The 27,711-nt window shown below is 48.9% G+C and overlaps 13 protein-coding genes across 13 annotated transcripts; 3 read left to right on the top strand and 10 right to left on the bottom strand.

Annotated features, from left to right (window-relative positions):
- Positions 1-921: 921 nt before the first annotated feature.
- On the bottom strand, positions 922-2,679 carry FPRO_05705 (putative SIT1-Transporter of the bacterial siderophore ferrioxamine B; the record flags this gene model as incomplete). Its single annotated transcript, XM_031229462.1, has 1 exon — positions 922-2,679. The coding sequence occupies one exon, from the start codon at positions 2,677-2,679 to the stop codon at positions 922-924; it is 1,758 nt and encodes a 585-aa protein (XP_031079696.1).
- Positions 2,680-5,112: 2,433 nt separating this feature from the next.
- Positions 5,113-7,083, top strand: FPRO_05706 (uncharacterized protein; the record flags this gene model as incomplete). The annotated part of the gene is made up of 1 exon (XM_031229460.1): positions 5,113-7,083. The coding sequence occupies one exon, from the start codon at positions 5,113-5,115 to the stop codon at positions 7,081-7,083; it is 1,971 nt and encodes a 656-aa protein (XP_031079695.1).
- A 162-nt stretch (positions 7,084-7,245) lies between these two features.
- FPRO_05707 (uncharacterized protein) lies at positions 7,246-8,045 on the bottom strand (the record flags this gene model as incomplete). The annotated part of the gene is made up of 2 exons (XM_031229459.1): positions 7,246-7,295; positions 7,343-8,045. The coding sequence occupies 2 exons, from the start codon at positions 8,043-8,045 to the stop codon at positions 7,246-7,248; spliced, it is 753 nt and encodes a 250-aa protein (XP_031079694.1).
- Positions 8,046-9,119: 1,074 nt separating this feature from the next.
- On the bottom strand, positions 9,120-10,145 carry FPRO_05708 (uncharacterized protein; the record flags this gene model as incomplete). The annotated part of the gene is made up of 1 exon (XM_031229458.1): positions 9,120-10,145. The coding sequence occupies one exon, from the start codon at positions 10,143-10,145 to the stop codon at positions 9,120-9,122; it is 1,026 nt and encodes a 341-aa protein (XP_031079693.1).
- Positions 10,146-10,900: 755 nt separating this feature from the next.
- Positions 10,901-11,836, top strand: FPRO_05709 (related to alcohol dehydrogenase homolog Bli-4; the record flags this gene model as incomplete). Its single annotated transcript, XM_031229457.1, has 1 exon — positions 10,901-11,836. The coding sequence occupies one exon, from the start codon at positions 10,901-10,903 to the stop codon at positions 11,834-11,836; it is 936 nt and encodes a 311-aa protein (XP_031079692.1).
- A 442-nt stretch (positions 11,837-12,278) lies between these two features.
- FPRO_05710 (uncharacterized protein) lies at positions 12,279-12,607 on the bottom strand (the record flags this gene model as incomplete). Its single annotated transcript, XM_031229456.1, has 2 exons — positions 12,279-12,447; positions 12,492-12,607. The coding sequence occupies 2 exons, from the start codon at positions 12,605-12,607 to the stop codon at positions 12,279-12,281; spliced, it is 285 nt and encodes a 94-aa protein (XP_031079691.1).
- A 95-nt stretch (positions 12,608-12,702) lies between these two features.
- On the bottom strand, positions 12,703-13,674 carry FPRO_05711 (uncharacterized protein; the record flags this gene model as incomplete). Its single annotated transcript, XM_031229455.1, has 7 exons — positions 12,703-12,759; positions 12,816-12,919; positions 12,969-13,041; positions 13,088-13,204; positions 13,249-13,361; positions 13,408-13,586; positions 13,634-13,674. 7 exons carry the CDS (start codon positions 13,672-13,674, stop codon positions 12,703-12,705), a joined length of 684 nt encoding a protein of 227 aa, XP_031079690.1.
- Positions 13,675-14,871: 1,197 nt separating this feature from the next.
- Positions 14,872-15,963, top strand: FPRO_05712 (uncharacterized protein; the record flags this gene model as incomplete). Its single annotated transcript, XM_031229454.1, has 1 exon — positions 14,872-15,963. One exon carries the CDS (start codon positions 14,872-14,874, stop codon positions 15,961-15,963), a length of 1,092 nt encoding a protein of 363 aa, XP_031079689.1.
- A 435-nt stretch (positions 15,964-16,398) lies between these two features.
- Positions 16,399-16,926, bottom strand: FPRO_05713 (uncharacterized protein; the record flags this gene model as incomplete). The annotated part of the gene is made up of 1 exon (XM_031229453.1): positions 16,399-16,926. One exon carries the CDS (start codon positions 16,924-16,926, stop codon positions 16,399-16,401), a length of 528 nt encoding a protein of 175 aa, XP_031079688.1.
- A 522-nt stretch (positions 16,927-17,448) lies between these two features.
- FPRO_05714 (uncharacterized protein) lies at positions 17,449-18,057 on the bottom strand (the record flags this gene model as incomplete). The annotated part of the gene is made up of 1 exon (XM_031229452.1): positions 17,449-18,057. One exon carries the CDS (start codon positions 18,055-18,057, stop codon positions 17,449-17,451), a length of 609 nt encoding a protein of 202 aa, XP_031079687.1.
- Positions 18,058-18,800: 743 nt separating this feature from the next.
- Positions 18,801-20,927, bottom strand: FPRO_05715 (uncharacterized protein; the record flags this gene model as incomplete). Its single annotated transcript, XM_031229451.1, has 2 exons — positions 18,801-20,588; positions 20,628-20,927. The coding sequence occupies 2 exons, from the start codon at positions 20,925-20,927 to the stop codon at positions 18,801-18,803; spliced, it is 2,088 nt and encodes a 695-aa protein (XP_031079686.1).
- A 2,887-nt stretch (positions 20,928-23,814) lies between these two features.
- On the bottom strand, positions 23,815-24,711 carry FPRO_05716 (uncharacterized protein; the record flags this gene model as incomplete). The annotated part of the gene is made up of 2 exons (XM_031229449.1): positions 23,815-24,606; positions 24,697-24,711. The coding sequence occupies 2 exons, from the start codon at positions 24,709-24,711 to the stop codon at positions 23,815-23,817; spliced, it is 807 nt and encodes a 268-aa protein (XP_031079685.1).
- Positions 24,712-26,696: 1,985 nt separating this feature from the next.
- Positions 26,697-27,706, bottom strand: FPRO_05717 (uncharacterized protein; the record flags this gene model as incomplete). Its single annotated transcript, XM_031229448.1, has 2 exons — positions 26,697-27,068; positions 27,116-27,706. The coding sequence occupies 2 exons, from the start codon at positions 27,704-27,706 to the stop codon at positions 26,697-26,699; spliced, it is 963 nt and encodes a 320-aa protein (XP_031079684.1).
- Between the last annotated feature and the right edge of the window lie 5 nt (positions 27,707-27,711).

Here is a 27,711-nt window from a genome sequence, read left to right as displayed (position 1 = left end):
AGCCACAGAGAAAGGATCATCCTGGAATCAGCTTTAAATAGCCAAGAATGTGAAGTGACAGATGGAAATCTCGTACTCTTAGATGAGAACCTTATCAACACGTGTCACAATGGCTTACGAACCACATGCTGTGCGAGAAACGGTATCTTCGGAGGTTTTTTTTGGGTATGCAGAGAATACGAGGACGCCCGTTGAGGAAGAGAATGGATTGGCTGGGGCTAGAGGAGATATCTTGATGACATGTAGACGACAATGAGGCGATAAAGATGAGCTAGACTTGAATCAAAGCTCCGTGGTTGAGGGTATAGACGGGATGATTTGGCATTTTCGTGGGTTGGACGAGGATAAACTTGTTCCTTGCAGTGTGATGAGGTGAGGTTTCTTGCAGCGGGACGACATTCTTGGGGGTGATGATTGGTGACTGATGACGAGATGCAGGTACCTGTTGGATATCACAAGATTATGAGTTCTTGGCTCTTTTTCAGCTTAGAAAAGATTGATAGGCATTGCTAGCACTGCCAAATGAACCGAGTGTAGCATGCATCGACTGCAAGGCGATTGACTGGGTTGACCTTGTTTCTGTCAATGTCAAGTGCAGCTTCGGCCGCTTCAATCAGAAGAGTAGAGGAACCTGGCTTGTGTCCAAGCTGATGATGTCTGGGCTTCGAGATGGACGTAATCTTGGGCGGGCCTTATTGTGCATGACAATTGACGAATTCATGCAATAATGCCCAGGCCGACCTCAATTGGGCCTACAAACGATGTGAGAAGACAATTGACCTCACAGAGCATCAAATAAACTTTCAACGGTTGAACAATTCACGGCATGTTCAGAGAACTAGAATTTAAACAAATAGCGCTAGGCTAGATCAATTACCATATTACGACATTACATACAACTTTTAAATACTTTTGACTTTTCTAAGCAGACGCCGAAGAACGCTCAGCAGCCGCACCGGGCTTCTCATCCTCAACCAAGTTCTGCTGATCGGTGAGCTTGGGGTTACGCAAGCACAGCGAGAACGCGATAAGAGGAACACAAAGACAGATACCAGTGATGGTAAGCAGGCGCTGGACGTGCTTGTACGCATCAATCATGGCATCACGCTCATCAGAACCAACAGGGAAGTCGAGAATGGCAGACAGAGGCTGAGAGTAGGCGTACACAGCCAGAGTCTCGTTTCCGAAGCTGGAGAAGCTCTGGGCAAGTCGCACAGGGAGAACCTGCGTCCAGATGGCACCGGAGACGGCATTTCCAAAGGCCGAGCCGACCTGGTACAGCGCGAGGTACAGACCCGTCATGACGGCGAGTCGCTCGTGGGTAACGTAGGCTTGGAGCGAGGCCTGCGCGGGGTACGGGAACATACCACCCGCGATACCGAGGAGGATCTGTGCGCCAATGACGCCGGATTTGTTGTCGGAGCTGGGGTCGCCACGGTATCGGATGAGGAGACCGAATGCGACGAGGAAGAGACATGTTCCTGATACGATGAAGACCTTGAAGCGGCGCACCTTGTACACGATAAGGCCGAGAATTGTGCCGGTGATGACACTTGCGAAGGAGTAGAGCGATTGAACCCGTGTAGCGGCCTTGATGCTAAAGTTGAAGGAGACCTGGAGAACGGTGTAGAGATAGTCGCCCTGCATTGTCCAGGCAAAGTTGAGCATGCAAGCAATTCCCATGGGGGCCCAGACGGAGCGATCCTTCATGTGGTGGAAGGGAACCAGGGGGTGAGGAGCGCGGAGTTCCCACACGACAAAGACGGGAATGCAGACGAAGCCGATGACGAGGGGGGCTACGACCTGAGGGTCTGACCACTTGCTCTCGAATCCTCCTGCGATGGTGAGAGGGACGAGGAGCAGGGCGAAGACGGCGATGAGGAGGATTACGCCGATGATATCGAGAAGCCAAAAGAGCTCGACGGTCAGTTTGTTGAAGCCGAGCTGTTGGAATGAAGAGCGGTAGCCAACGAGATGGCCGGCCTTCTTGGCGCGGTGTCCAACGACGAGAAGACTGATGATGAGAGGGAGCGCGCAGACGGGGTAGATGATGCACCACATGCCGATTCCCCATCGCCAAGTCGTAGCTCCAAGGACAGCTTCTGTGACATCGCCGCTGACCCAGGTGTTGATGATGAACGGCAGAGCGGGGATGTAACTAAAGAACAAACGCGATCGCACAGACGTGATATCTCCAATGATGACCTCCACAAGCAAAAGAATCATGGTATATCCAATCTGGTAAATAACCGCACCAGCAGAGTACGTATCCAGATTCTGTGCCGCAGCCTCAATGACAGTTCCAATGGTGTAAAAGAACACAGAGATACAGATAAGTTCCACACGACCAAACACATCAGCGATCTTTCCCGCAGTGGGCTGCGCAGCTGCTGCGATGACGGCGCGGAGGGTATTGACGGAGGACTGGAGCGAGTGTTCCTGGAAGCTGTTGAGCGCGGAGGGCTGGTAGGCGTAGCGCACGGTGCCGTCGAGGCCGTAGGCGTAGGCGATTAGGAAGACGCCGAAGAAGATGAAGATGCGGTCGGTGAGGGTGATCACTTCGGACATGGCCTTGATGCGCTGCACACCGGGGGATGTGATGTCCCTGACGGCGTCGGCGGCTGAAGGGGGGACTTCATGGCCGTGGTCGTTGTCGGAGGATTTCTCTGGGGAGGACATTATGAATAGTGAACCTCAAGAGGAGTTCATGCACTGAGAGAAGGGTTCATGCAAACAGAGAGCATGGTGGAGGAGGTACGGGGGGAGGATGGAAGGTTTATAGGTTGGGAGGGTAGATCCACTCGAGATTGATTAGATAACTTTAACGTGCCGAGTGAAGAACTTTTCGGAGGATCTGATAGGGAGTGGAGGGGGGCGTCATGCGAGTTTGGGAGACCACTGATGCGCTATATTAGTGTCGTCCGTAGCGTGCAGCGACGGGGATTTTTGGTGATGATGAAGGTGGCGGATGATGTCTACTGAACTGTACTCAATTATACGTTACTGTCTGCGTTACTGTACTCGAAGCATCGTGGAGTACAACCCGTGAAGCGACTTTCTGATCTTCATCCCAATAAACTTTCGTATCACAGAGTTTCACTGATTAGCGACTGTCTTCACTCTTGGCGTTAGTCAAGTCAGCCCAGGGCAACGCAAACCCACTGATCCACAGACTTATTTCCCTTCTGTCAAATACTAGGACAGGGATGTCTTAAACAGTTGCCTGCGGTTTCGCCGATGCAATCCCACAAATGGAAGGGATCGTCTTTCCCTCGGCGCTGTCCGCAAAAATGCAACGTTCCACAAAATCCTCTGGTTGGAAAAATCTGATAGTACCCGGATGACGCGGATATAGACTGCTTTGGGTTAAGGGACTGATTGATAACATGCCACCTGAGAATCCGTCTCTTGGCTGGCACTTTGAGGGTCCAATTGCAACAAGCTCTGCGTAAACCTAAGCTTCTTGGTTGACGGATGAGTTCCTCTTTGGGGGTTGTCATTCCACATCCTCGGGTCCCGAATTTTCTTGGCGGATATAAAAATTTGGTGGAATATCCACTGAGCACGGTCTAGAAGGGATCTAGGGGACGGGGTATCGGATATTAGACATGCGACTTTGTGTCAAAATGCCGCGGGATGCAGGTAAATCGCCGGCCGAGGATATGTCGGCGAAGTAAGATGTTCGTGGGGTGAAGAGATAATGTGTCAGTGAACATGGGATCGATCTGATAACGTCTCATTGTGATTGTCGTGGGCATTGAGTGTGCATCAACCCACTTGGTCGTCGATCTCAGCTGCATCACATCACATCCACTGCAGCTGTTGCTCTGATCCTTCGATTTGTTGTTCTTGCGACATCGGACGATGTCGGTTCCTCGGTTGGACTAAGCCTGGACGTTGGGTACTTTGTTTCTTGGCATGGCATTGAGTTTTTTTCACTCAAGCCACTAGACACAGTCTCAGGTAGAGCATTCCAGTGTCGTCTTAGCGTCGGGTCATTGTCTAATCTTATCTAATCCATCAATCATGTTCGCCGATCGGTAGAGAGTTTATGCGACGAGTCTTGGTCGCTGAGCTATTGGCTTGGTCTCAATATTTGGCAGAAAACTCGGTCTAGCTCGCCACAAGTCCTTGGCTAAAGAATCTGTTTCTTAACAAATAAGTTAGTGGCGTCCTCTTTACTTCGGCGAATTGCTGGCAATCTTTCCTGTGCGACGCTGTATTACTGTGTTTATCGAGGTGAAGTTTTGAGGAGCATATCGTGCTTGGCACTATGCAATATTGTTTTCTGACTTTCCAATCACCAAAGCAGAGCTGAGAAGCCCAAATATAGTTGTATTGACTTTTGGTCAATCTGAAATCATAGAATATGCCAGAAGTCTGAGATGCAATCAACAATCGCCATCATGATAACGAGAAATCCGCAGAACAACCCATCGACAGATTCCCTCCCAATCACCCCTATTGTTCAATGAGTTGTTTCATTTTGCTGTTTCCTCTGATTTAACAAATTAGAACTCGAGTGCCCTCGAGATTTCATCTGATTTCACCTTGTGATGTTTGATTACTCTATGAAACGTTTCATACCAAGCTCGAAAATATGCCAAACCTCTGCATAGACCGCAATCCGTTTGTGCCTTTTACGACCTTGAGATTTCTAGTGTGCTACGTTGAAAGATATTGGCTGAGAAACATGAAGCAAACCGGAAGCAGTGTTGAGAGCACGAGAAATGGTCGATCACTATCCAACTGACAAGCTTGTTTGAGATGAAACTTTCAGATCAATCAACAATCTCAAGGATAGCTCATACGGTTTCTCAGCCATGAAAGCACTTAGGCAGAGGTCCCATGAAACCTACGGTTTGTCTCTTGCGCCTCTGCTTCCCCTCTGCTTCCTCCGTGTTTGATAGCTTTGTGCCTACAGGCTGCACTCCTTTGCCAGAATGAAACATAACCCTTCTGCCACGCAGGAAACAATCCGAAGAGTTGAAGCCTTGCGAGTAACCCCAAATACCTATATAAAGTCTCTCTCGCGAGGCAGATTTTCTCGTCTTTCGTCAACCTTACCAACTGCAAGTCAATCTCACCAGTTGTTCGCCAGCATTGCATCAGATGGCGCCTCCCAATAAAGACGAAGAGGCATATCCGATCGCCTATCAACCCCTCAACAAGGATAAACGAGAGATACGTCTTCTTGAGATCCTTCCCAGCACCCCTGAAGGCAAAGTCAACTGCAAACTCCACACCGTCCCCCTTACACCGGATCTTTACTACACCTGCATCTCCTACGTCTGGGGTAACCCAAATGACAAGGAAGTCATCATCGTCAATGGCGTCCCGACAAAGGTCGCCTGGAGTCTTATTAATGCACTTCGACACCTGAAGAAACACTGGACTGATATTGAACGAAAGTCAGATCCTGAGCTCGACCCCTCCAAGTTTCGCTTGTGGGCTGATGCGCTTTGTATCAACCAAGAGGATCTTACCGAAAAACGGGATCAAGTCGGCATGATGGCAGATATCTACTCTTCGGCAGCAATGGTTCTGGCCTGGATTCATCCAAGCGGCAAAGTTGTCAAAAAAGCGTTTAAGACTTTCGAAAAGATAGTTCAAATCGCTGAAGAAAACGTGGACAGTGAGAGCTGGGATAACGCATTACCGTCCAAGTTTACAGGCCCTACAGAAATAGAACTGTTCAGGATTTGCGAAAGCCTACCTCCCTGGAAACCTAGCCAGCTGTCATGGCTCTGTCCAAGCGGCTCTACTGGTATTGATTTACTCGACTTCGTAAAACTCCTTGTCGATCCTTATGGGGCCGTGTTCAAATTCTGTAGACTCGATTTTTGGAACAGAGTGTGGATTTATCAGGAGGTCATTCTTGCGAAGAGGCTGTACTTTGTGTCCCGAACTCGCTGCATAGAGCATTCGATATGTCTCGTGGCATTGTATGGACTAATGGCCTATATGCAACACTTGAAAAGAACGAACCTGGTGTCGTGGAAGGAGGACAATATCGATATGTTGCAGTCCGTGTTTTCCAAGATCTGGAATCTCTTAAAGACGCGCTTTGTGTTTCGAGGAATTCTCGATGGCGATCAAGACCCTGACTCTTGTTTGTGGCATCTGGGCTTGTACTTCTATCCAGATTCGGAGGCCTCCAATAAGTTGGATTATTTCTATGGTCTCTCGGGTGTGACGACATCGCCATTCGCCCCTGACTATACCAAGAGCATTCGAGAGGTAACCCTGGAGTTCATGGCGTGGGTTTTGCCCATCTGGAAATCTGCCAAAGAAAGGACAAGAAAGGACAGTCGCCAAATCCTTAGCTTCCTGAGCATTCATGCTACTGGCCTTAAGCGTGTTGACCGTCTACCGAGCTGGGTACCTGTTTTCTCAAAGGCTGACAGACGACGGCCAATTGTGAGGGTACTCAAAAAGTCATGCCCTGCATATGTTACAGTGCCTGAGCTATCCAACGGTCTGCCTATGGATATTGATGGCGATAGTTTATGGATCAAAGGAATCAAGGCACAGACTGTAAAGAGTGTTTATGGTGAGCTTGTTTCTGGGGATCTCTTGACAACAGGACTACAAAAATGTATCATGGAACTCACAAAGTCCCCACAAGATATCTACCCCACCGGCAAGAGCGCACTAGAGGTACTCTGCTGCACTCTGCTGCGAAAAGAAGAATACGATAACTATGCTTTCGATGTAGGTCTTTGCATAGGCTGTTGGATTCACCGGAGATATCCATGTGACGACAGATACTGGATGATGCAATGGTCACAAAAACCCTACGTTGGCGCGGTACTATCCGAGTGGCATGAAGCCGGTCGAATCCACAAAGGCAATAGGCTCTTTACAACCAAGGATGGCTATATCGGCACGATGCCAGATGATGTACTACCGGGAGATGTGGTCTGTGTTCTTGCAGGCTCTGAAGAGCTTGCAGTTCTCCGCCCTGAGGATGACCACTACCTTTTTGTTGGGTGTTGCTTTATGATAGGTCTGATGAATGGCGAGATCTCGAAGTTTCTGGCGTCAGGGAAGGCTAAGATTGAATCTATTGAAATCCGATGAGTCGCGGGTCCTTGAGAACTTCGTAGCAGTTTAGGCATATTGAATAACAAGCTCTTTCTTGCAGAGGCTATTGAATTGTGACAGACAGATTTCAGGTTATATACAACAAAAATATTTATAGTACAAGAAAAGACTAGCCAGCTAATCTGCGCTGCAGGCAGTTTAGTTGACAGAGAGGCTGTAGGCAGAGGTAGAGAAGACACAGTTGGAACCTGACACGTTAGCTTCAGAACATGAACACGCACGAAACATAACTTACCGACGAAAGGCTCAGTACCAGCCTGGAAGCTAGTAGCAATGTAGCTGCTAGGAACACCCTGGCTCTTGGTGAGGTACGTAAGGAAAGGAAGAAGATCGCCCTCAAAGTTGCCCTGGTTCTTGGTAGCAACGAAAGAGTAAACAGTAGTATCACCATTAGGTCCACGGAAGAGCTTCCACTGCGCACCGTTGATGGTCAGTGTCGCAAGGGGAGTAGAGCCAGAATCAGAGATAGGTCCAGCACCGCCGTAGGTTCCAACCCAGATCATGATCTCGTACTTGTTAGCAGCGCCAACAGAGGGAGCAAGCCACAGATCGTAGGAGACATCAGAAACCATGTTGGTTCCGCTGTAGCGCCATGTCCACTTTGTAGGAATGGACTTGATGGCCGAGACCTTCTTGTTGATGTTCTCAAGGGCAACGTTGGAGTAGCTCTTGACGTGGATGTTTCCACCGGCCCAGCTCCATTTGGTAGACCACGAGAAGGACTTGTTCTTGACGGAGTTGAAGGTAGTGCACTGGGAACCGGACGTAGCCTGGCCGCTGCCCCAGTTGTTGTGGTAAACGGTGTATCCCTCGGTTTGGAGGGACCCGAAAGCATCACACCAGGTGGTAGCTCGTTTATCAAGGGTCTTTGAAGGAGAAGTAGTAGGTGTAGCTGAAGCCACAGCCAAAAGGGCAGAGAAAGCAGTAAAGAACTTCATGGTGAAAAGGAATGTAAGTGGAACTGAAACTGTAGGGCTGAAAGAATGGACTAGAGATGTATTGAAGAGTAAACAAGGCCTTGGCGGCTTCTTTATAATGTTTCTTCGAAAAGTATCCGTGCTTCGGAGATTGGCTGTGTGTTTGACCTGAAACTCCTATTCGGACGATATGATCATATCTGGTAAGTTATAGCCCCATCAAGTGCCGACTACCGACTGACCTAGTCAAAAGTTCCACCAATCACGACTCAAGACTGAATTTCCCCAGCAATAGAAGTGAAGCCGCGTATTCTAGAATAACCGTCTCGTATACAGGGATAATAACGATTGGATCGTAGTCGTGTTGATTGAAATAGGTTTCGGAGGTTCGGAGCATAGAAGGTGAGAATTTCCTTTTTGATCTATATAGGGATGCTGCAGGCATTGCAAGTGGTAGCGTGATATGGTGTCTCGGGGTCATATCGAGATCTTGCAACCATTTGTCGCCTTGTTCTTCCAATCACTTTACTTCTCTATTTGTTGAAGCTAATGCTTATTTTATTTGTAGTGACACCAGTCTGTATTCAGTCGAGCCAGACGCTAGCTTGTCTCTATACTCTCAAGGCCCACGTTTTATGAAACGACGTGCTCAATATCAACCACCAACCTTGAAAGAAACGACCATTTCGTAAGATGAAAATTAAGGCAGGATATCTTTCGTGTCGTCCTGAGCTCCAGACCATTCTTGTATTGTGACAGCAGAGAGCTTCTTGATGAGCCTAGAATTGGATTGACCTACCGTTTGTCGTAGTATTCTATACCCCGACTAAATCCCTGTCCTCTGTCGACGATGAATTCATCCCGTCAGAGGCAATCGGAGTAGCGGAACTTGGATGATACTCTGCCAAGGATCCAAGGGAGGGTGGTTGGCGGGCAAGAATCAAAACTGTTTGTTTCAAGTCAAGGATATAAAGTTCAACTATAACCATTCGTCTCACTTTAGATTTAATAAACTCTTATCTGTAACACTAGTCTATTTCGTACGTCATTTATAACTACCTAGTCTACCAGAATCTTCCAATAATCCACTTCTTGTTACTTCTCAAGCTCAACAACAACCTTCGAGTTGCTAACACCTTTTCCAAGGATATCCAAAGCCTTATTGACCGCCTCGAACCCACCACCAACTCTTTCAATTTGCGTCGGCACAAGCTTGCCACTTGCAATGCCTTTAGCAAAGAACTCTTTAAAAGCCCATCTGATGAAGTGCTCATTACCCTCCTTGTACAGGACAAATGGCCACGAGGTATACTGGCGGACCACACATTGGGGCAGTGTCTCCGGACCAAAGGGGGGCAGGGTGGCGAAGACTGTACCACCGCCCTGGGCGGCTAGGACATCGGCAAGTATGCTGACAGTGTTGGGATAGGAGATGGTATCAACGACGACATCGTATGGTCCCTCAGCAATGAAAGCCTTAACAAGTGCGTCGCGATCCTGTTTGTGATCGATGATCTTATCGGCGCCGAGAGTTTCAACAAAGGCCTTGTTTTGGGGCGAGGTGGTGGTGACTACGCTGTAGCCTGCCCGGCGAACATACTGTATAGCCAAGCTACCCAGGTTAGAAGTCCCTCCGTAGATGAGGATCTTCTTGCCAGAGGCGGCTACTTCGCTCTCAATGTCTGGCTTGGGCACACCAGCTGTGGCGCTGATCATGCCGACGACAGTGGTCAGGTTTCCGTTCATGCTCACAGGGACAGCCAGATCAACGCCCTCTGGGACGCGAATGGTGGTGTCAACCTTGGCTAGTGCGTACGCCTGGTAGGCAGCATACTTGTCGCCATCGGTTGGGCTGGCGTAGACGGCGACTTTGTCTCCGACCTTGAAGTCAGAGACACCCTCGCCAACAGCGACGACTTTACCACCGAAAGACGTGCCGATTACACAGGGGTACTTGGACTTGAACAAGTCGTTCTTGGTGATGTTGACCTCGACTGGGTTGATGGCGATGAGTTCGTTCTTGACGAGGATATCACCAGGTCCTGGGGTAGGTGTGTCGAGTGGCCTGACCTCGAGGGGGGCTCGGGCAGCAGGGTTGACGGCTCCACGGTTCTGAGACATTGTGTTCTGATTCAGTTGAGATTTTGAAATACCTAAGGGTCGTGAGTGGGCAAAAGATATGCTCTTGGTGTATGATTTATTGATGGTAGGTAACTTGGTAAGTGATGATTGTTGATGTTTGATAGTGCTGTAAGGGGAAGTCTGAGAGAGGAAGTGTGAGAATGGCTCTTTATACCTGCAGTAAACACGATTCATCGACATTCCTGCTAAAGTAGATTGAATTAAAGGATTTCTAAGCAACGGACTTTCAAGAATGGTTTGTAAGGCCGTGACAATGGCATATGATATTCGTATATAAGCGTGAAATCAGAGTTTCTCGGCCTCTCTCGCACTTTTCCTTCTTCTCCGATGTGCGAGATTCTAACTTGAACTATACCGGCACTTGTAACTCTATCACAACAAACGCGCGGGCTCATGTCGGTACCGGTGCATTAACTAAGCCGCTGCGTGAAGGAGCTCGCGCTTGTGAAAGTCCGTATATGAAGAGACCGGATGGCTAGCTCGAAGTGGCTCTAGCGTTGGTTTCGTTTAGGGACTGTTGGCGAATAGAAATGGAACTAGATGTCACGTACAGGCCCACATGCTGAAACTTAAACTACACACGCGTCTATGACCAAGTAATATCCCCCATGGATTGATTAGTATAAATGCAAGTGATTTTAGTGAATAAAAAGTGGCTTCTCTTTAGTTCAAGTTCTTTATGCTATTGCATTTATTAATATTCATTTTATAAAGGTGACCTACAGATCTCAACCATGACAAAAGGCGTATCCTTTAGCCCAGACAAAGATATTCCTGACCTCTCTGGAAAGGTGATATTAGTCACAGGAGGGAATACCGGGTTAGGATTCGAAGTTATCTACCAGCTATCAAAGCACAAGCCCAAACACATCTATCTCGCAGCCAGATCAGAAGAAAAAGCGAACGAAGCTATCAAGACACTCCGCAAGAAGAATCCCAATGCAGGACCTATTACCTTTCTTCAGCTCGACCTAGGCTCATTTGCGAGTATAAAGGCAGCTGCAGCTACATTTAGGTCTATGTCTGACAGACTGGACATCTTGATCAACAATGCTGGGATCATGTCTGTACCAGAAGGTCTGACGGAGGATGGATATGAAATCCAGTTCGGGACAAATCATCTCGGTCCCGCGCTGTTCACAATGCTACTCCTACCAACTCTCAAAGCAACCGCCGCCATATCTACCGACGTGCGAGTTATCTTTCTCAGCTCCGAACTTGAGAACATGGCACCCAAGAACTCCTATCTCTTCAATGACCTAAAGACCACATTGCCCAAGTTCTCAACGTGGACTCGTTACGGCCAGTCGAAGCTCGCAACCGTACACTACGCCCAGGCACTGGCAAACCACAACCCGGGCCTCAAGATCATGAGTATCCATCCGGGAGTCATTGCAACGAATCTCAGTGGTCCGGTGGTTAAAGACTATAACTTTTTGATGGCCGCGTTGTTCAAGGTTGCCATGAAATTCGTTACTGTGAGTATCGAGGAGGGGACGCTGAACCATCTGTGGACAGCAACTAGTCCTGATGTAAAGTCTGGTACTTTTTACTTTCCTGTCGGTGTACAGGGGAAGGGTTCGTCGCTGAGTAAGGATAGCAAGCTTCGTGATCAACTTTGGGACTGGACGGAGAAAGAGCTTGAACCCCATGTTACTATGGGATATTGAGTGACCTGATTGTGGTAGCTTTACAGTTGAACCAGATGATTGAGGAGGGATATAAGATGGACTTATTGATATACTGAGTACCTAATGAGAGATATTGGAGAGATAGGATTTACTGACAAACTCAAGTGTTCTAATATATGGGCCCCGGTGGGAGCGAATTATCAGATTAGCGGCTGAGCATGGGCTTTCTCTACTCTGTTATAATCTTATTGTATATGGCTATGGAATTGTTAAACATGTGAGGCAACCAAGATGAGTGTTAAATCACATTGCCTACATAGAAAAACTCTAGAAGCACATATACACCCTATGATATGTTGCGAGTTTCCAGGAAGTGGGAGAGGGTATCTCAAGACTTTACCGGGGGGATCTTAGCCATCTGTAGTTGATAAGCATCCTTGTATAGAGTTATGCACGGTACTGCTTTCATCGCTGGGTAATATCAACGTGCCCTCCCAGCAGCAGCAAACAGAGAATCCATCAAACTACTCTTTGCCTTCCCCAACTCAAGAACATCGCCAATCTCAGCATCTACATTCTTCAAAAACCGCTCCCTATCCCTCTGAGGTTGCCAAACAATACTTCGTGGATGCGTCGCCGTGAAATGACCCCTGCATCGTCAGACCCTCCCTCAACAAAGAAAGGAATAACTTACTCAGATTTGTAAAGAACCTCCAGAAATTCAACCGGCACATCGATTGAGTCTGCAGCAAACTCATTGCTAGGATACACCTCAGGCTTATCGCCTGACACAAGTTCTCGAGCCTTCATGGCTGCGGCAAGATGGTCTTAGAATTCCCACATATCCATTTCGTGAGCAACCGCAAAGTAGTACCCTTCTTTTCCACTTGGTGTTTCTTCGTGGTTCAGAACAGCATGTATGATTCGGCAGTACAAGGCGGTCGGGTCGCTGATATGAACAGCTTGCAACGACATTGACTTGTCAGCCTTCGAAATTAAAACTTATTAGAGGACTTACAATATTCTCATCGAATTTGTACACTTTTCCGAGTTTGAGGCTCGCTCGTGTCAGGCCTGGTCTCATGACGGAGAGTTGATTCCACGCGCCAGTTCCTCTTCCATCTTGTTCACCAGTCAACATGAATCAATGCAAAGGCATGATTTCGCTTACAGACGATAGAAGGTACAACAACAAATGGCGTGACGCCTTGGGCTTGTGCATGTTCTATAACCATTACATCCGTCTTGAAATGTCAGCATCTTATACATAGGTTGTACAGGCTGACTCACCTTTCGGACTGGATACGAGTCTGCAAACTCCTTCTCCGTCTCAAACACCGCATCTGTGTCTTTATTGACCCTGCATGACCATCCAGAGTTTGCGTAGAATGCACTCAACCCCGAGGTCTGCTTCCGTCAGAAGTCATACTTCAATCAGTTAAAGAACCTACATGGATGAAGTATGTTGGCTTCCCAGCTACCTCTTTTTGTTTTGCCAGAGCATTTATCAAAGGTAACGCTAGCCCGGGACTGATGCTGTTAGCCGCATGCACCATGACACTAACTGGAGACCGTCAGTAGATGTTTTTCATTCAGTAACGGGTTGTTACTTTTGTGAGACGATATTTCGTTAATAACAGCCTGTTCATCTGATAAATCGAGTTTGAGGACATTGATGCCTGGGGTTGAAAGAGCTTTGGCCTGCTCATCAGTTCTTACGGCGGCAACGATTTGGTCTTTAGTAATCTCAGGATGCTTGGATAAAAGATCTGCGACGATGGAACCTCCTCTGTTGGCCTTGTTAGATATTTGCGAGAGAAGATTGGGGAGACGAACATGTAACCCGCCGCGCCGGTGACGAGAATATTTCGAGACATGGTACTATCGATAGGGCTGAAATACTGTTGTTGAAAGGGTTTGAATATTTTCGACTCATTCATCTGTTACAGACTTGACATTGCCATCTCACGGTGAGATACAGTCATTGGATAGCTTATGTATTGAAGTACTCCAGTGTCCTGAGTATGCCGATCATCCTAGCTGAAACTCTATCGTCGAGGCTTTGGTCTCCCGGACATTACTTTAATCGATCAAACTATCCGAATAGTGCTATTTTTTGTATTGGCAAGCCACAGATCTGTCATGGCCAATGAACATGGTAACCCGTCACCGGATTAGATGCCGTTCACCCAGTCAAATACAGAATAAGCCGTTCTCTGATATATTTACATTTTTGTTTAGTAATCAGTAGATTATAATAAGTTGTTTGGTAGATTGTTGGCATTGTCTGAAGGAATATCTCCCACCAAAGCTTACAACACCAAGTTTGTAGATGGCTGGGGGAGGTAAGGCATTCAGACTCGATAGCGAAATTAATCTCAAATCTTTACAAGCTTTATACTTACGCTGATTGTTTGTGGTTCGGGATAGAGGTGAGGCCATACGGAGTAGGAGGTCGTTGTTCCCGATGGATTGTTCGAATACTCTCATGTCAGCACAAACGATCCTCCTCTAGCATTCCTAAAAATAACTCCGTTCCCATCCCATGTCTCATATCCTGCATGTGACATGCACGAAAGTCACATCGGTCACATTGAGGCCCCCTATCATAACTGCAGAGCATGAACAAGGCTGGCGGCTGAGGACCCCCAGCAGACGAAAGAAAACTCAGGAACTTGGTCCTAAACACACACACACATTTAAAAAAAAAAAAAAAAAAAAAAAAAAAAAAAAAAAAGGAATTAGGTAAATTAGCATAAGTTTAGCATAAGTTTAGGATATTTTTGCAGAATTTAGGATACCATTTGCTAAGTTTATTTTAACGCGCTGTACTAAGGCTCGATGTTTTCTCGCTCCAGGAGGGGTCTGTATGTTTTTGACCGGGAGTAATGACCTCATTCGGCTTACTGTCGATGCAGTGAAACGAAGAGGATTTGAGGCTGAAGCCGAAGGACTGGGGTCTGCACCATGGAACAGGCATAAAGTGGCGGGTTTCCCTGCTCCGGACAGCCTTATCGTTATTCCCATATGCGTCTCTCAACTGTCAACAAGCTGTTATCCTCAGCTCGATCAACATGGCCAGTGCACTAGTGAAGCCCGGCATTTTGAACCTCACGCTATTCATCACTGCCATGCTCTCCTTCATCCCGCCAACAACAGCCCTCCAACGCTCAAACAAGCAATTCCGCGAATTCTTCCCAGCATGGGAGCCCTTACTCAAAGACCAACTCAAATACAACTGCTCCTCCGAAATACAAGACTATCTCAACATATCCAGCCCCTCCCTTCGTCCAGGCTACCGAGTCATCGACTGCATCCTCACCACCATGCCCGAGTTCAGAAAAGCCGAGCTAGCTTCTGCTGCTGTCATTCTCGGCCTCGCACCATCTGTGCTTCAGTTGCTCAGTGCTTCGTACCTCGACACGGCGATACTAGCGTATCGAAGACCCGGACTGGCGGTGTTGCTGGCCATGTGTAGCTCTGGGGTGAAGCCGCTTACGGCGTCGGAATATGATGACTTTATCGCCAAGATGGGTGCCGAGTCTTCCACTACCTTTGGCGTACCACGCTTTGTTGGAGCGCAGGCAATTGTGTCTTGGGCCGAGTACATCATCGCCGCTGCATCAGTCGCGAACAATGCTTACCTCACATACCAGCTCTGTCTCCAAGCAGTCTGCACATTCGCCCCAGCCGAAGACTTTCTCCCCGCCATTTGGACCGCTTCAGCTCTAGCAATCCATCTGTTCGGGTACATCACCGCACGATTAAAAATCACCGTCGACACGAAAAGCGCATGGGAAGATCGAGGGAAGCTGTGGTCTGAAGTAACTCCGACGGCATGGCAGCCAAAGCTTCACGTCAAAGCTAACGGACGACACGCGGGCTGGTTCCTCACTCTCGCTTCGGCGCTGTACGTAGGCGATTGTCTTCAAGCACTCTTTGGGACGCTTATCCTGTCCAGTCTGGTGTTTATTAGCGTGAGGGACTCTGCGATCATTGTGATAAGGCTGATGGGGAGTGCTCTTTTCGCAAGGCTGATACTGATCTATGAATTGGCGGGCCTCAAGACGGATGGAGAGGGATATCCTGCGTCTGGGAGCACCATCTACTTGGAGTCTCTTGAGCAGAATGAGAGAAGCTTGAGGGGATCCAGAGTCTTCTCATAATTATGTACACCCAAACATGACCCCCCAAAGACCAATTGTTCGTTGTTAACACTATTGTATGGTGACCACCAATGTTAAAAGAAGACTTTGATCATGTTATGAATTGACTCTCGTGATGACATTGCTGAAAGACTCGCTATTGTGATCGATTCGCTGAACTCTCCTTCCGTTTAACACGCCATGGACATGATCTGCCAACCCTCAAAAGAAGACACGATAAAAACGTAACTCAAATACATGCTCCTAGCGATGACCGGTACAAGAAAATCCAAATGAATACAAACCACACCATGCCCGGCTGTCCCCTCTGCCCAAAACACAACCAGCTTCCACCATTCGACTGGCCTGGTTGACCTAAAATACCCTGGTGGTATGAGTATTGTTGGACTGCGGAACCACATTCGGATAAGTGTCGTCATTCTGATCACCAAGGTATCAATTGAATTGACTCATTGCTGCTATCATGTCTCTTTCTCCCTCAGACATATGTTGCTTAACCTTTTGGTAGCGTGATACCCTGCGACCCCGGGTCTCCTTCTTGTACCGAGCAACAATGGGTGACGGAGCATCATCTGAAGAACTGCTGTTATCCTGCTCTTCATCCCTTGGGTCTTTGCATGAAGGGGATAGACCCGTCACGGTTCTTGATTCACTGCCTTGCTGAGGGTTGGCTTGCTGAGGGGCATCACTTGAATGGTTGTCGCCGTCCGGGTTGTCTTCCAATCGAGGGAATGAAATTATATTGATGCCTTGCTGAGGGTCGCCTTGCTGAACATCTGGCGGAACACCTGGCTGCATAACATCATTGTTTGGCAACTCGATCTCTTGCGAAGGCTCGCCGCCGTCTTGATTCTCTGGCGGCCCGCCGTTGAGGACTCGCTCCTCGCTTGGCCTGTTGCTCGCGGTTGACCCGGCACGGCGTCTTCGGATGCAGAAGTAGCAGCAAATTGGGTAGAAGAACATGATTGTGATGTTATTGATGTGATGATAGAGAATGTGTTGTTTCTGATGGGATGCGTAAGCTTGTTGATGTGATTGATGATGGGCCAAGAAGAGAATGATGTTTGGTTGATGTTTTCGTGGATGAGGAGATGAATTCTGTCTCTAATGTACTTGGGTCACAGAAGGCGCTGCTCGCTCTTGCCTCGAGATCGAGGTGGCGGCAAATGGGTATCAAAAAGGAAAGTTGGACTCGACGAAGGGGAACGAAAGGGAAGGTGTATTGGCTTCTGTCTATCATCCAGGAAGGGCACACTCGCAGCTACCTTGCCCAGGTCTTCGGTTCATCCTGCTCGAACTTCTAGTTTTGGGGTTCTTCCCTAACTCCACAGTCAGTATCAAGTGTAGCAGTTGAAGGTTTGAGGGCGCTTACTCTTCGTGTCGGATCGTGGACCTGCGTGCGTTTGCGTGCGCACTCCGCGTTCGTGGCCTGTAGAATGTGAGTAACTGTTCCGTATCTCGCTCAAAGCTTCGCTTACCTTGCTATTACATGATTAATCCTGCCAAGTCAGGATAGAGAGCGGTCGGATCGCTCGCGGGTTGGGTGGTGGTAGTGGGCTCTGAGGTCGTCTCGTGGTTCTCTGGATCAGCGCCCTTGTTGGCATTGTTTTTGTCTTCGACAACAGTCTCGTCATCTCCAATGACCGTCTGTTCGTCATCGAGGGCCCGGCCTTGGTCGATTTCGTTGTCTGTTGTGGCGGCAGCTTCCTCCTCCCGCGCCTTCAGGACAGACCACGGGATTTCGGTGGATGTCATGTTGACGCCCGACCCGTTGGGGGTGACAGCAAAGATCACACTGATCTTGCCACGAGGCAAAATCTTGTAAGCGTCCACCAAGCTCCCAGGGTTGTCGACAATTGCAGAGTACGTGCCCTCGAGGCCAGGGACTTTGGCGACGACGTTCTCCTGACGTCCCCCTCCAGGAGAGTTGTTCACCAGTCTTAAGCCACAAGACTTCTCGCTGTTTACTCCCTGGAGGGTCATACTCTCCACGAAAGTGAGTCCCTTCGGTTCCGGAACTAGTCGGGCGGGTTGGTTGCCAGCTTGGCTGGAACGCTTCAAGGCCGCGAAACCTGTGATCTTGGGGTGAGTCATCGTGAATGGTGAGGAGAGAAATGAAAGGGTTGGCTTGTTAAGAAGGGATGATCAAGTTCTTTGCTCTTTACTCGTGGTTTTAAAGTGTTGAGTGTGTACAAAGGAGGAAAAGGGAGGTTGTGCGGTGAAGTAGTTGAAGTAGGGGACTACGCCCTATTGTTCAGGAGCTCGGTGAATCTCCCACCAAAACCCCGTTCTAGAGCTCGCAACTGGCACGCAGCCGCCCAGCAAATCTCTTCAGCAACAATAGAAAGCGTGAAATACGATTCATTCCGTCTGACCAACATGTGTGGACGAGAACAATGAATTCAGAATATCACCAGTTCTTTGCTATCACTCCAGCTTCTTGGGCTGTTCTCGTGAACAGTTACCAAGTTCAGAAGCCCAAGCACCCTTGGAATAGGACAAGCCAACGCAGATACTACTGATGCCTCGCGGATCTTGTTGCCCGGCCTCTCGAAGTGAAATCGCTACAGTTCATCTCGAATCACAAAACTACATGCTTCTCCTCATCTTCGGAGACGCCTATCTAATGTTTACATCCAGTTCTTGCTTTACTACCTACGGCGTCTTGGACTTGGGAGAGTAATGTTGACAATAAATCGCACGTCCCACCGCAATCAAACTTGAGGATGATAAAAGAGCACACACGCTATGTTACGCTAGTTATGTTACCCTAGTCTCTATTCTACAGCTTTGTAATGATCAAAGAATACCTCGTTCTACCCCCTGAGCCAGGTGGTTCAAAATCTAGTTTGCCAAAACTCATCGCTATTCTTCTCATCCCCACGCCCCTTCATCTTACGAACCTTTTCCATTTCTCCTTGGAATTCGTTCCATACTCCACTGGGAATCCAAGTCCAGTTACAGACAGTGGTCCCCCCGTTTCCCAAACGCTTCAGATGCGTATACACACCATATACCGTCTTTTCTTGAGTGAAGAGGTAGTCCCAATCGATCACTGCAAGATTTAGGTTGGGGTTGAAAATTTTCTTGGTCATAAAGTCGTTTAGCAAGGGCAACTCTCCCTCTTTCAATTTCCTTCTGGGCTTGGATGTAAAAGCCACTTGATGTGAATATACGCGCAGCAGGTCTCGGGATATCTGCATATAGTTTTCGTAATTCACAGATTCCCGAAAGGTGGCCAATTCCATTACTTCCATTCCGTTCGCGCGTAAGATTCTGTCGAGGGCCTGACTGAAATGCGACAAAAATGCGGATGCAAGTGTGACAACCCGAATGCTACCATCAGCTAAAGGGGTCATGGCACGATCCTCGCCGTCATCGGCATCAATCATACTCGCTAGGCCTGCGGTTGCCCATAGAGTGCTGAGATGTACCCAGGAGCCGGGGTCGCATACCAGAGAACATCCTTTTAAGCATTCTTGTATGGCTGTCTTAGTTCCCGAGTCAAGCCTCTGAACATGGAGCAGTTCCAGAGATTCATTTCCCGACATTAACAGCGCGGCAAAGCGAACTCTCATCATGGCGATCAAGGGGCTTGATTCCAGAGTGAGGAAATAGGCGATACGCGAGTCGTAATCGATTTGTGGCAAAAGAGAATAGAATGCGCGGCCGTTATTTAATTTTGGTGGTAATTTTGGTCTATCTTGCGGACTCAGCGTAAGTCCTTGGAAGATAAAGCGATCACCAACGTGAGCGAAAACATCATCTTTCCTTCGAACAATTTTCAATAAGTCCCAAATGGTAGCAGGCCATTGCGTGTAATCTAGGAGGGCAGCCATGAACCCTTCGGCGTGTTCATTTCGGATTTTCATTCGACGTTCTGTTGCGCGATGCTTGGTGAAGTGATCAAGGCACAGAACATCGGGAGAATGATAACTCTGAGACCGATAAAGCCATGACAACTGCTGAAGTTTTTCCGACTCTGAGATCCACAGAAATGTATGCAACAGCTGATGAGAGCGGCGATCGAAGATGACTCGCCTGACCGTAGGACTCGCAAAAATGCTGACAGAGTAGGAGGGGGGCAAGAGTTCTGCTATTCTCGCGTTTGCATTCAGGTGAATCATTTGTAGCTTGAGTCCGGGCTCTTTCACACCTGGTGGAAAGGAAGTATAGTGCCCATTTGTGGTGCTCATTGTGATCCAAGGATCCCATTGCGATGGCAAGGTGTTCCCTTCATCCTGGTCCTCAGCATCATACATTGCGTCCCGAAAACGCAGGCATATAGTCCCAGAGTCATTGGACACTGTACCATACTTAAGCAGATCTGAGGGCATTTCCTTGAGGATCACGGGCTGTGCTGGCTCTCGTTCATATTTTGCAAGCAAGAATTCGGAAACACCCGTGAAGAGGCTAGAGTATTGATGGAATAGCTGTTTCGTGACTGGGTGGATGCCTTCCCACGATACAGTTGCAATCTTTATATGCAATGCACGTTGGATACTTGTTTTTCGTAGGGCGAATGACGTGATGGTAGCCAATGTTAGGGCATATTCCGCCGAATAGTCAGGGTCAGCCTCGATGAGAAAGATTATTCGGTCTGCCTCTGCGTCGGGCATTGTCTCCTATTTTCTTTCCCGGTAGCCAATAACGAGACTTCCTACAGATTCGCGGTATGTCTCAACCTTCAGCTTAGGTTGACGTTGGCCTGGCTTGAGTTCATGGTTCGGTGACCAAGACCCTCGACCTTCGACCACTACATTCCTCTTGAAGTCGGGAAGAATCTGAACAATAATGGTGCGGCGGTGGTCCAAAATTCGAGGCGATTCGATGATTTTCCGTGGTAGTCTGATCGCCTTGCGTGAAGCTGGAGGCCCTTGGATATGAGCAAAGGTCAGGCGTTCGTTTTGGTTGTCATCAATGGCCCATGTGACAATGTCGTCAAGCCGCCAAGGGTTGTTCATGGTTGCGATAATTGGGTAGAAAATAGATGTGTTGTGATAAAAAGTAATGGGGGTCTATTGATGCCGCTTAGTGCAAGATGGATGGACGGTTTAAAGAATGAGTGTAAGATGGATGGACGGGTTAAAGAATGATGGTGTTTGTTGGAAGTCTTCTGTATCATGTCAGTGTTGGAAAGTTACCTCTAATACCTTGCCCTGGTGAGGAAGGAAGATGAAAATTGTTTTGGGTACTGCCTCGAGGAAAGAACTTGCGGCAGGATGACGATTGTACTGCCCCAGGTCAAGTAATACTTGGGTACAAGGAACCATACGCAATTGAACAAAAACTCCTAATAGGTAATTTTGTCCATCTGAACTCACTTTGATCACTTTGCTTGGTGTTTCTGGGCCCGGCAATGACCTCAAATCTCAACCCCAATCAACCACAGCGGTGCCGCCACCGAGCACAGTTGTGCAATTGGCAACTGAGCTGTGGATTTCCTTTGAAACACATCTCGCTACTTTTTTCCAGGGCCTTTCTACTACAAGTAAAGCTTCCGCGGAAGAGTGACGTTGAAGCGATTAGTAGATTGGATGCACTGCCACCACCAATTATGGAACCAACTTGTTGGCGAGGCCGCGCGGCCATCTTAGCCCTCGGCAGCATTTAAACTTCGAACCATCCCGCGAAACCGTTGCGAGTGAGATTTCGAAGGCCTTTGGTTCGTTGATCTTTTGAACTTTGTGTACCTTGGTTCAAATCCATGGCTGTCACAATAATGACGACCAGTCAGGCGAGTGCCTGTACTGATTTGTTGTTGGCCTCGACTTACACGAACAAGCCTCTCCCTTCAGCCCAACTGAACAATGGCACAACTGCACAACTACACAAGGCTCTCCCTCATCTCCAACACTTCACAACGAAATAAGGCCAAGAGCCTTTCAACCTTGCCCGGATGACAACCCGAAGCCACACCTTGAGACGATTAAGCTTATCTGAACCAAGCGAGTCCCCTAGCGAGTCCACCAATCATGCACCAAAATCTCACCCACGGAGTCTTGACCCCCTTGTCGACGCATGAGATGGCGATCGTTGCGGTGGCTTACAGGGGTTAGCACCCACTTTCCGGTCCCCGGCAGGGCCTGAAGCTACGGTGCCTGTCACTCGCGTGTACCGATTGGTATACTCCCCACGACGTCATGAATTTGATGCTTGCAAGTGCGGCTCATCCAAGACCACATCACCGACTTTTCTATTTGGCGTCCTTCTTCTTCAATTGTATTCTTCTCTTTTCATTCTCAAGGCGCCTATCTTTCGCCTGTTCCTGAGAGACTCTGTTACTCAGGTTTTCCAGATTGGTCCCCGTTGAGGCAGGAACACGGTCACGCGCCCACTTCCCGTTATTCTCGATGTCCTTTTCCTGCTTCTCTGCGCTATCTGCTCGACTTCTCTTCTTCAACTCATTCTTCCTCCTCTTCTATCTTTTCGCCGGCCTTCTTCACCTTGGATCTACTACACCGATTCTTGCCAAGCTTTCATTTCAGCAACAGAGCGCACCAGGCAACACCCCTTTAGTTCACTTGCAGCTCCGCCCCTGCCAACCTTGACAATTCCGCGGAAACACACTCACACCCAACCACCACCGACAGCCACAGCAAAAGACAGCAAATTCTGTCATATCCCACTCGGCCGAGAGATTATCAATCCCTTCCTATCTAATCTCATTTCCAAACATCCAACAACCTTGCAGTTCTATGGGTCAATATGACGCCGGTGTGGATCAACAACTGGATCCCGGCTCTCTCGGCTTGGGAGGACTCCAATATCAGTGGCCGAGAAGAGAACTTCTCTGAAAGGGGTTTCTCCTACGAGGCAAGTCTCAGGTAAGATATCATAAACTATGGGAATATTGAGGAGTTAGTTCTGACATCTCTTGCTTAGTAAATAAACTCCTCAATCGATCCCCGAGGTGTATGATATCTTACCAGAGTCTCGCCGGTTCTGAGTTTTGTTGCCTCCCTAAACAGACTGTTCACAGTGATGAGGTTAACACTTGCAAGAAGGTGCTGTTAGTTTGACGTTTATTCGTGTGGCTACTTGTTGCTTCTGTCTCGTATTCGCCTCAACACACCAAGATGCTGAGAATCCTTACTCCAACGACCTTCGAGAGACGCCCTCCAACTCGCGCGGCTAAACCATGTTCCCCGCCTTCTTGGAGTCTTCCGCCCTTGCAAGCTTATATCTCCACCTGGCGGCCTCCCATCTGAGCGACTAGAGACAGCCCTACTTATATCTGAGCATCTCACGCCCAGAGTTTGTCATGCCAGACAAGGTTTCAACTTCAATCGCCAAGGTGCACAGCCTCCCCCGGACTCGATTGGTACACTTGGTATCACATCTCTCGATAACGGCAACCCGAAACCCAGTCTAATCTATCCCAACTCCGAAACTCGGTATCTGTCGTATCTCGCCAGCGACTTGTATCGTTAATCATGTATCGAAACTCTTCCAATGCGACTGATCGGTGGCAACGTCTACTCGATGGCAGCATTGCTACCATTCTTTCTGTTTTCGGTTCTGATCCTGGAGTGAGCACCATTGACATCAACCTGGTGCATCCTCTCTGGACATCGTGGCTGGTGTCGAGAAGATCTTTAGCCAGTGGTTGTGTCGGGTAGTGCCCGGCTAACGTCCAACGAGGCAAAGGCAAAGCTACCTTTCATGGTGTCGTTCAGTGAGCTCAACGCCTTCAAAAACTCCGTTCTCTTTCCGCTTCTTGGTATCTCTTTTTACGAATTCGCTGCCAGACTCCTTAACCATATTCCCTTGATGGACTGTGCTGTCAAATATGTACGTTGGTATGGATACTTGTTGTGCTGTGTTCCAGCTGTATCCGTTCTTCTGGCTTCACGGGGATGTCGAACTTATCCGACTGGGGGTTGTACGTGACGACGCTGGCGAACTCTGCCCTAGTATTGATGGGCTTGGTACACGAAGGCTATCGGCATTTGAATGCGTGCGGTGGTGCTTGTTCTTGTCAGGTTCTTGATGTACGCTCGCTGTCGCAAGAACTGAGAGTTTATCGAGGGGATTGGAGTCTGGCCTACCCTGACCGAGGACGAGAGCTGGCAACGCTGGCAGAATGGGCGGTTGAGGTCGGGGTTGCAACAGCGATTGCCGCTGCTCCACTGGTAGAGGAAGTGTTGGTCCACTAGGAAGACCAGCTTTACGAGCGTCTCTCTTGATCCCTACGACGGCGTCCACCACATCTCGAGTACTCGTCTTCTCTGGTGCGATATGGGGAGGCGGTAACGTGGACCTGGGGGGTTCTGCTGAGTGTCCTCTTGATAGAGGTTGAAGAGGAATCTTGGGTGCTGCGGCGAGAAGTGGCTGACCAGACGTTGACTGTGAAATCGTTGCCTTTGCGGCTTCTGAAGCGGGTTGGTCTGGAAAGCTCTGCAAGAACTTTTCGACGTCCTCATTAGTGATGCCGTGGTACCCCAGCAGGATTTTTAGACGTGAGTTTTCGACAGCAACACTGCGAGCTGCTTGTTGCATCTCCAACGTCGCCTCAACACCTCGGCGCTCATAGTCTTGAAGCTTCTTCTGCAGGCCTTCGACATATTCCTTGTGTCGTGCACGGGACCGTCGTTGGTTGTCACGAATTCGGACAGCTGATGGGTTGGTCGAGCCCTCCTTCTGCAGGGGAATGTGTCAGACAGAGTACACTGCAAAACAGGACGAACCCAGCTGGCGACAAAGGCCAGCAAGATGAGGATCAGAACTCACCTTTCCTCCTGTCATATTGGCAAATACAGTTCATCTGGATGCCGATCCAAAGTCTAAGCTACGTCAATGATGGCGGCGAAAGCCAGCCCATATGAGACTTGAGCTCTTCTTGATGTAGGTACCGTTTGACTCGCCAAGCAGGACGCGCGTTGATGGCCAAGCACTGACTTCTTGGCGAAAGATCCATGTCCTGACGGTGCAGATCCAGCCGATGTCAAGGAACGCTAGCGCCAGTCATGTTTAAACATATTGAACCATGGCAACCCTATCACGACTTCGTGCATTGCATTGCTCAATCTGACCTGTTGACTTTATTGGTCTTTTTTCGAGAGGAGCTCCAAAGCTTAACACACCCAGAGTTTCATGAAGCTTTCTACAATAATTACAGCATCTCACAGCGACCCGGCAACATCACGCAAAGACTCAAATTGCAAGCTGCCTGTGAAACGTTGCTTACAGGCAGAAGCCGGTGGATACACATGTCGAGTTTTCCGCCCTAACCTCCCTTGACTGAATAAGACCCGAGTGTTACAGGGAGCTACAGGGAGCTCTGTCTCTGATTGCGGGATGCCCAGAGGACTAGGCGCCCCATAATTCTCAACGCATTGCTGGGCTCGCAGCTGCTGCGCCACGGTCTTTCGGTCCAGCCGACCGCCAAGCCAGCCTCTCGGCTCCTCATAGCCGATTAAGCTGCGATGTTGACGATTTAAGGTGATGAAGGGCAAGCTTGAGACCAATCTCCTTGGAGGAGAGACCACTGTTGCAGGGTCGGTGAGCTCAGGGACAGAGTGTCGATTGATGAGTCTAGGCCCTGCAAGGTTTGCCAAGACCAGGTCTGAACTCCTTGGGCGTTGGAGCTGTCACTGAAGGATTCCCCTTCGTCGAAACAATATCTGTTGGGTTTACGAGCTGACCAAACGATGACATGGTGTTCTTGGCCATGCTGAACCGAGGCTGAATACATCATCCATTAATGATCAGCCTGACCAAGGAGTTCCCTACAAACGACGAAATCCCCGTAGGAGTTTCCGCACTTGATAGACAAGACAAGCGGAGCCCACTGTCAGAGTGTCAAGGTCAAGAGTCGAGACCTCAGCAGCCAAGACTTGGCTCCAATCGATCAAGATTGTTCAACAGCTACAACTTGCACAAAGTGGCTGTGTACGTGCCGACTTTCCCATATGCCCCGCGGTCCCGCTTGGCAAGTCTCATGAGATAGATATTACCGCCGGCCAAGTACGAGCGTTGTATTATCAGCGATCCAAGATGATTCCACTCCACGGAAATTGCTCCCTATCAGCATCAACCACCCCGGCACTGTCTGGCTGAATGGCGTGCGCTAAATCCGAGCTTCGTCTTACAGCCAACATCCTTTTCCTGCTGGCTAGCTAGCTCCCCACACTCCCAGACTAAGCCGGCAGTCCTTATTTACCGGGTTTAGAGCGGCTAGTATACGAAGGTCTAAAAGGCACAGGAACACTTGAATGTCATTCGTGACTTCGTACACAAGGTTTGTCAATCTGGATAAATTGTGCCGTGCAAAGCTTTACTTGTTTCGTATGTGATTTGCGCAAGTCCCGATCAACCACGTGGAAATACATCAGCCCACTGGATCAATATGAGCAAATTTCGGTCTTTTACGAGTCACAAGGTACTTGTCAAGGGATTGGGAATACTCATTCATTCGGGTCATTGTTATTTCCGATAAACAAACAACCTTTCTTGGCATTTGCTCGTGCATGTTCTTGATTTGGGTAGTATTGTACAAAGTTCTATTTCCTGTTTTGTTTCAGGATCTTTGGGGGTATCATTATTACGCTTGAAAGAATCTTCATCTCCATCCCCATCTCCGTATCTGCAAGTCAGGTCTATGTCACTGATCTGGACCATGTCTTGGCGATCATCCTATGCAATCTCCTTTCCACCCATCGTGACTCGCTCTTTTTCTTGCATCGCAGTCTCCTTCATACTTACCGTAGCCGCCTGTTATTTATCATAGCTTACTTGAAAAGTCGCTTTCCAGTACGGGTCGAGAAGCGCTCGACTCCATCGCCCTGCTGGGCATGCCAGAGTTGCTGCACACCTACACCACGGCTCTCTCCAGATAGTCTGTAGCGGCGCCAGGCCTCGCGTAGATGATCAGGTCGGAGAGGACCGCGCTTGAGATCAATCTCTTCCTCTGCTGCGGCAGGGTCGTCGTTTGTCGATGGGGGAGGCGTAGGTAGTTCGCTTTGCTTCTCTCCTGCGTGGATCCATTCTCCCTGTACATTGCGAGCGGCTTCGATGATCTCACCAGCGAAGAGCTTGGCGACGGCTTTCACAGCTGTGCTCACGTTCTGCGGAACCGACTGAGAAACCGTAGCGTTGACAACCTGTAAATGTCAGTATCAAGACTTGACTCTGCGTAGGGATGACATACTCGTTTGACGACACTATCAGCCAATTTAGCTGCACGCCAGAGCTCGTACCGGTTATACTGCTGAGAGTCAAAAGCCTCAACAAGCATAGCTCGCAGTCGAATCTCCTCCTGCTTCTGCTCCTGCGTTCTCGCCACGACATCCTCAAGCGCCATCTCAGCCTTCTCATCATCCTCATCGTCATCCTCCTTCTCACCACCCTGTCCGCTCACAGCCGTAGGCGCCCGTCCTCCAACAAGACTCGGCGTCTGCTCACGAGCATCATCTGCCTTGGCGTTCTTCGCCTTGCGGCCGCGTTTCTTCTTGGGTGCTCCGCTGGCTGTCGTGCTGACTGCGCTGCCGCTCACATGCGACTGAGCGTCGACGGAGGGAGACCGCGGGAATGGAGATCGTGCTTCGGGGGGGAAGGACGTTTGGCGGAGAGGATGCGCGGCGGAGCTGGTTGAGACGGAGGTTTGGGAGGGCTTGCGGCGCTTGTGGGGAGGCGCAGAGCCGTCGAGGGTTGATGGGCGCTTCTTGTTGGGGATTTGAGCGGGTGATGGGTAGGGCGGTGACATTCCTGATGGAGAGGTTGCGTAGGGCGGAGAAGCCATGGTGA

This window comes from Fusarium proliferatum, assembly GCF_900067095.1.
Source record: "Fusarium proliferatum ET1 genome assembly, contig: FPRO_scaffold003, whole genome shotgun sequence".
NCBI lineage: Eukaryota > Fungi > Ascomycota > Sordariomycetes > Hypocreales > Nectriaceae > Fusarium > Fusarium proliferatum.
This window is presented reverse-complemented; position numbering and strand designations above follow the sequence as displayed.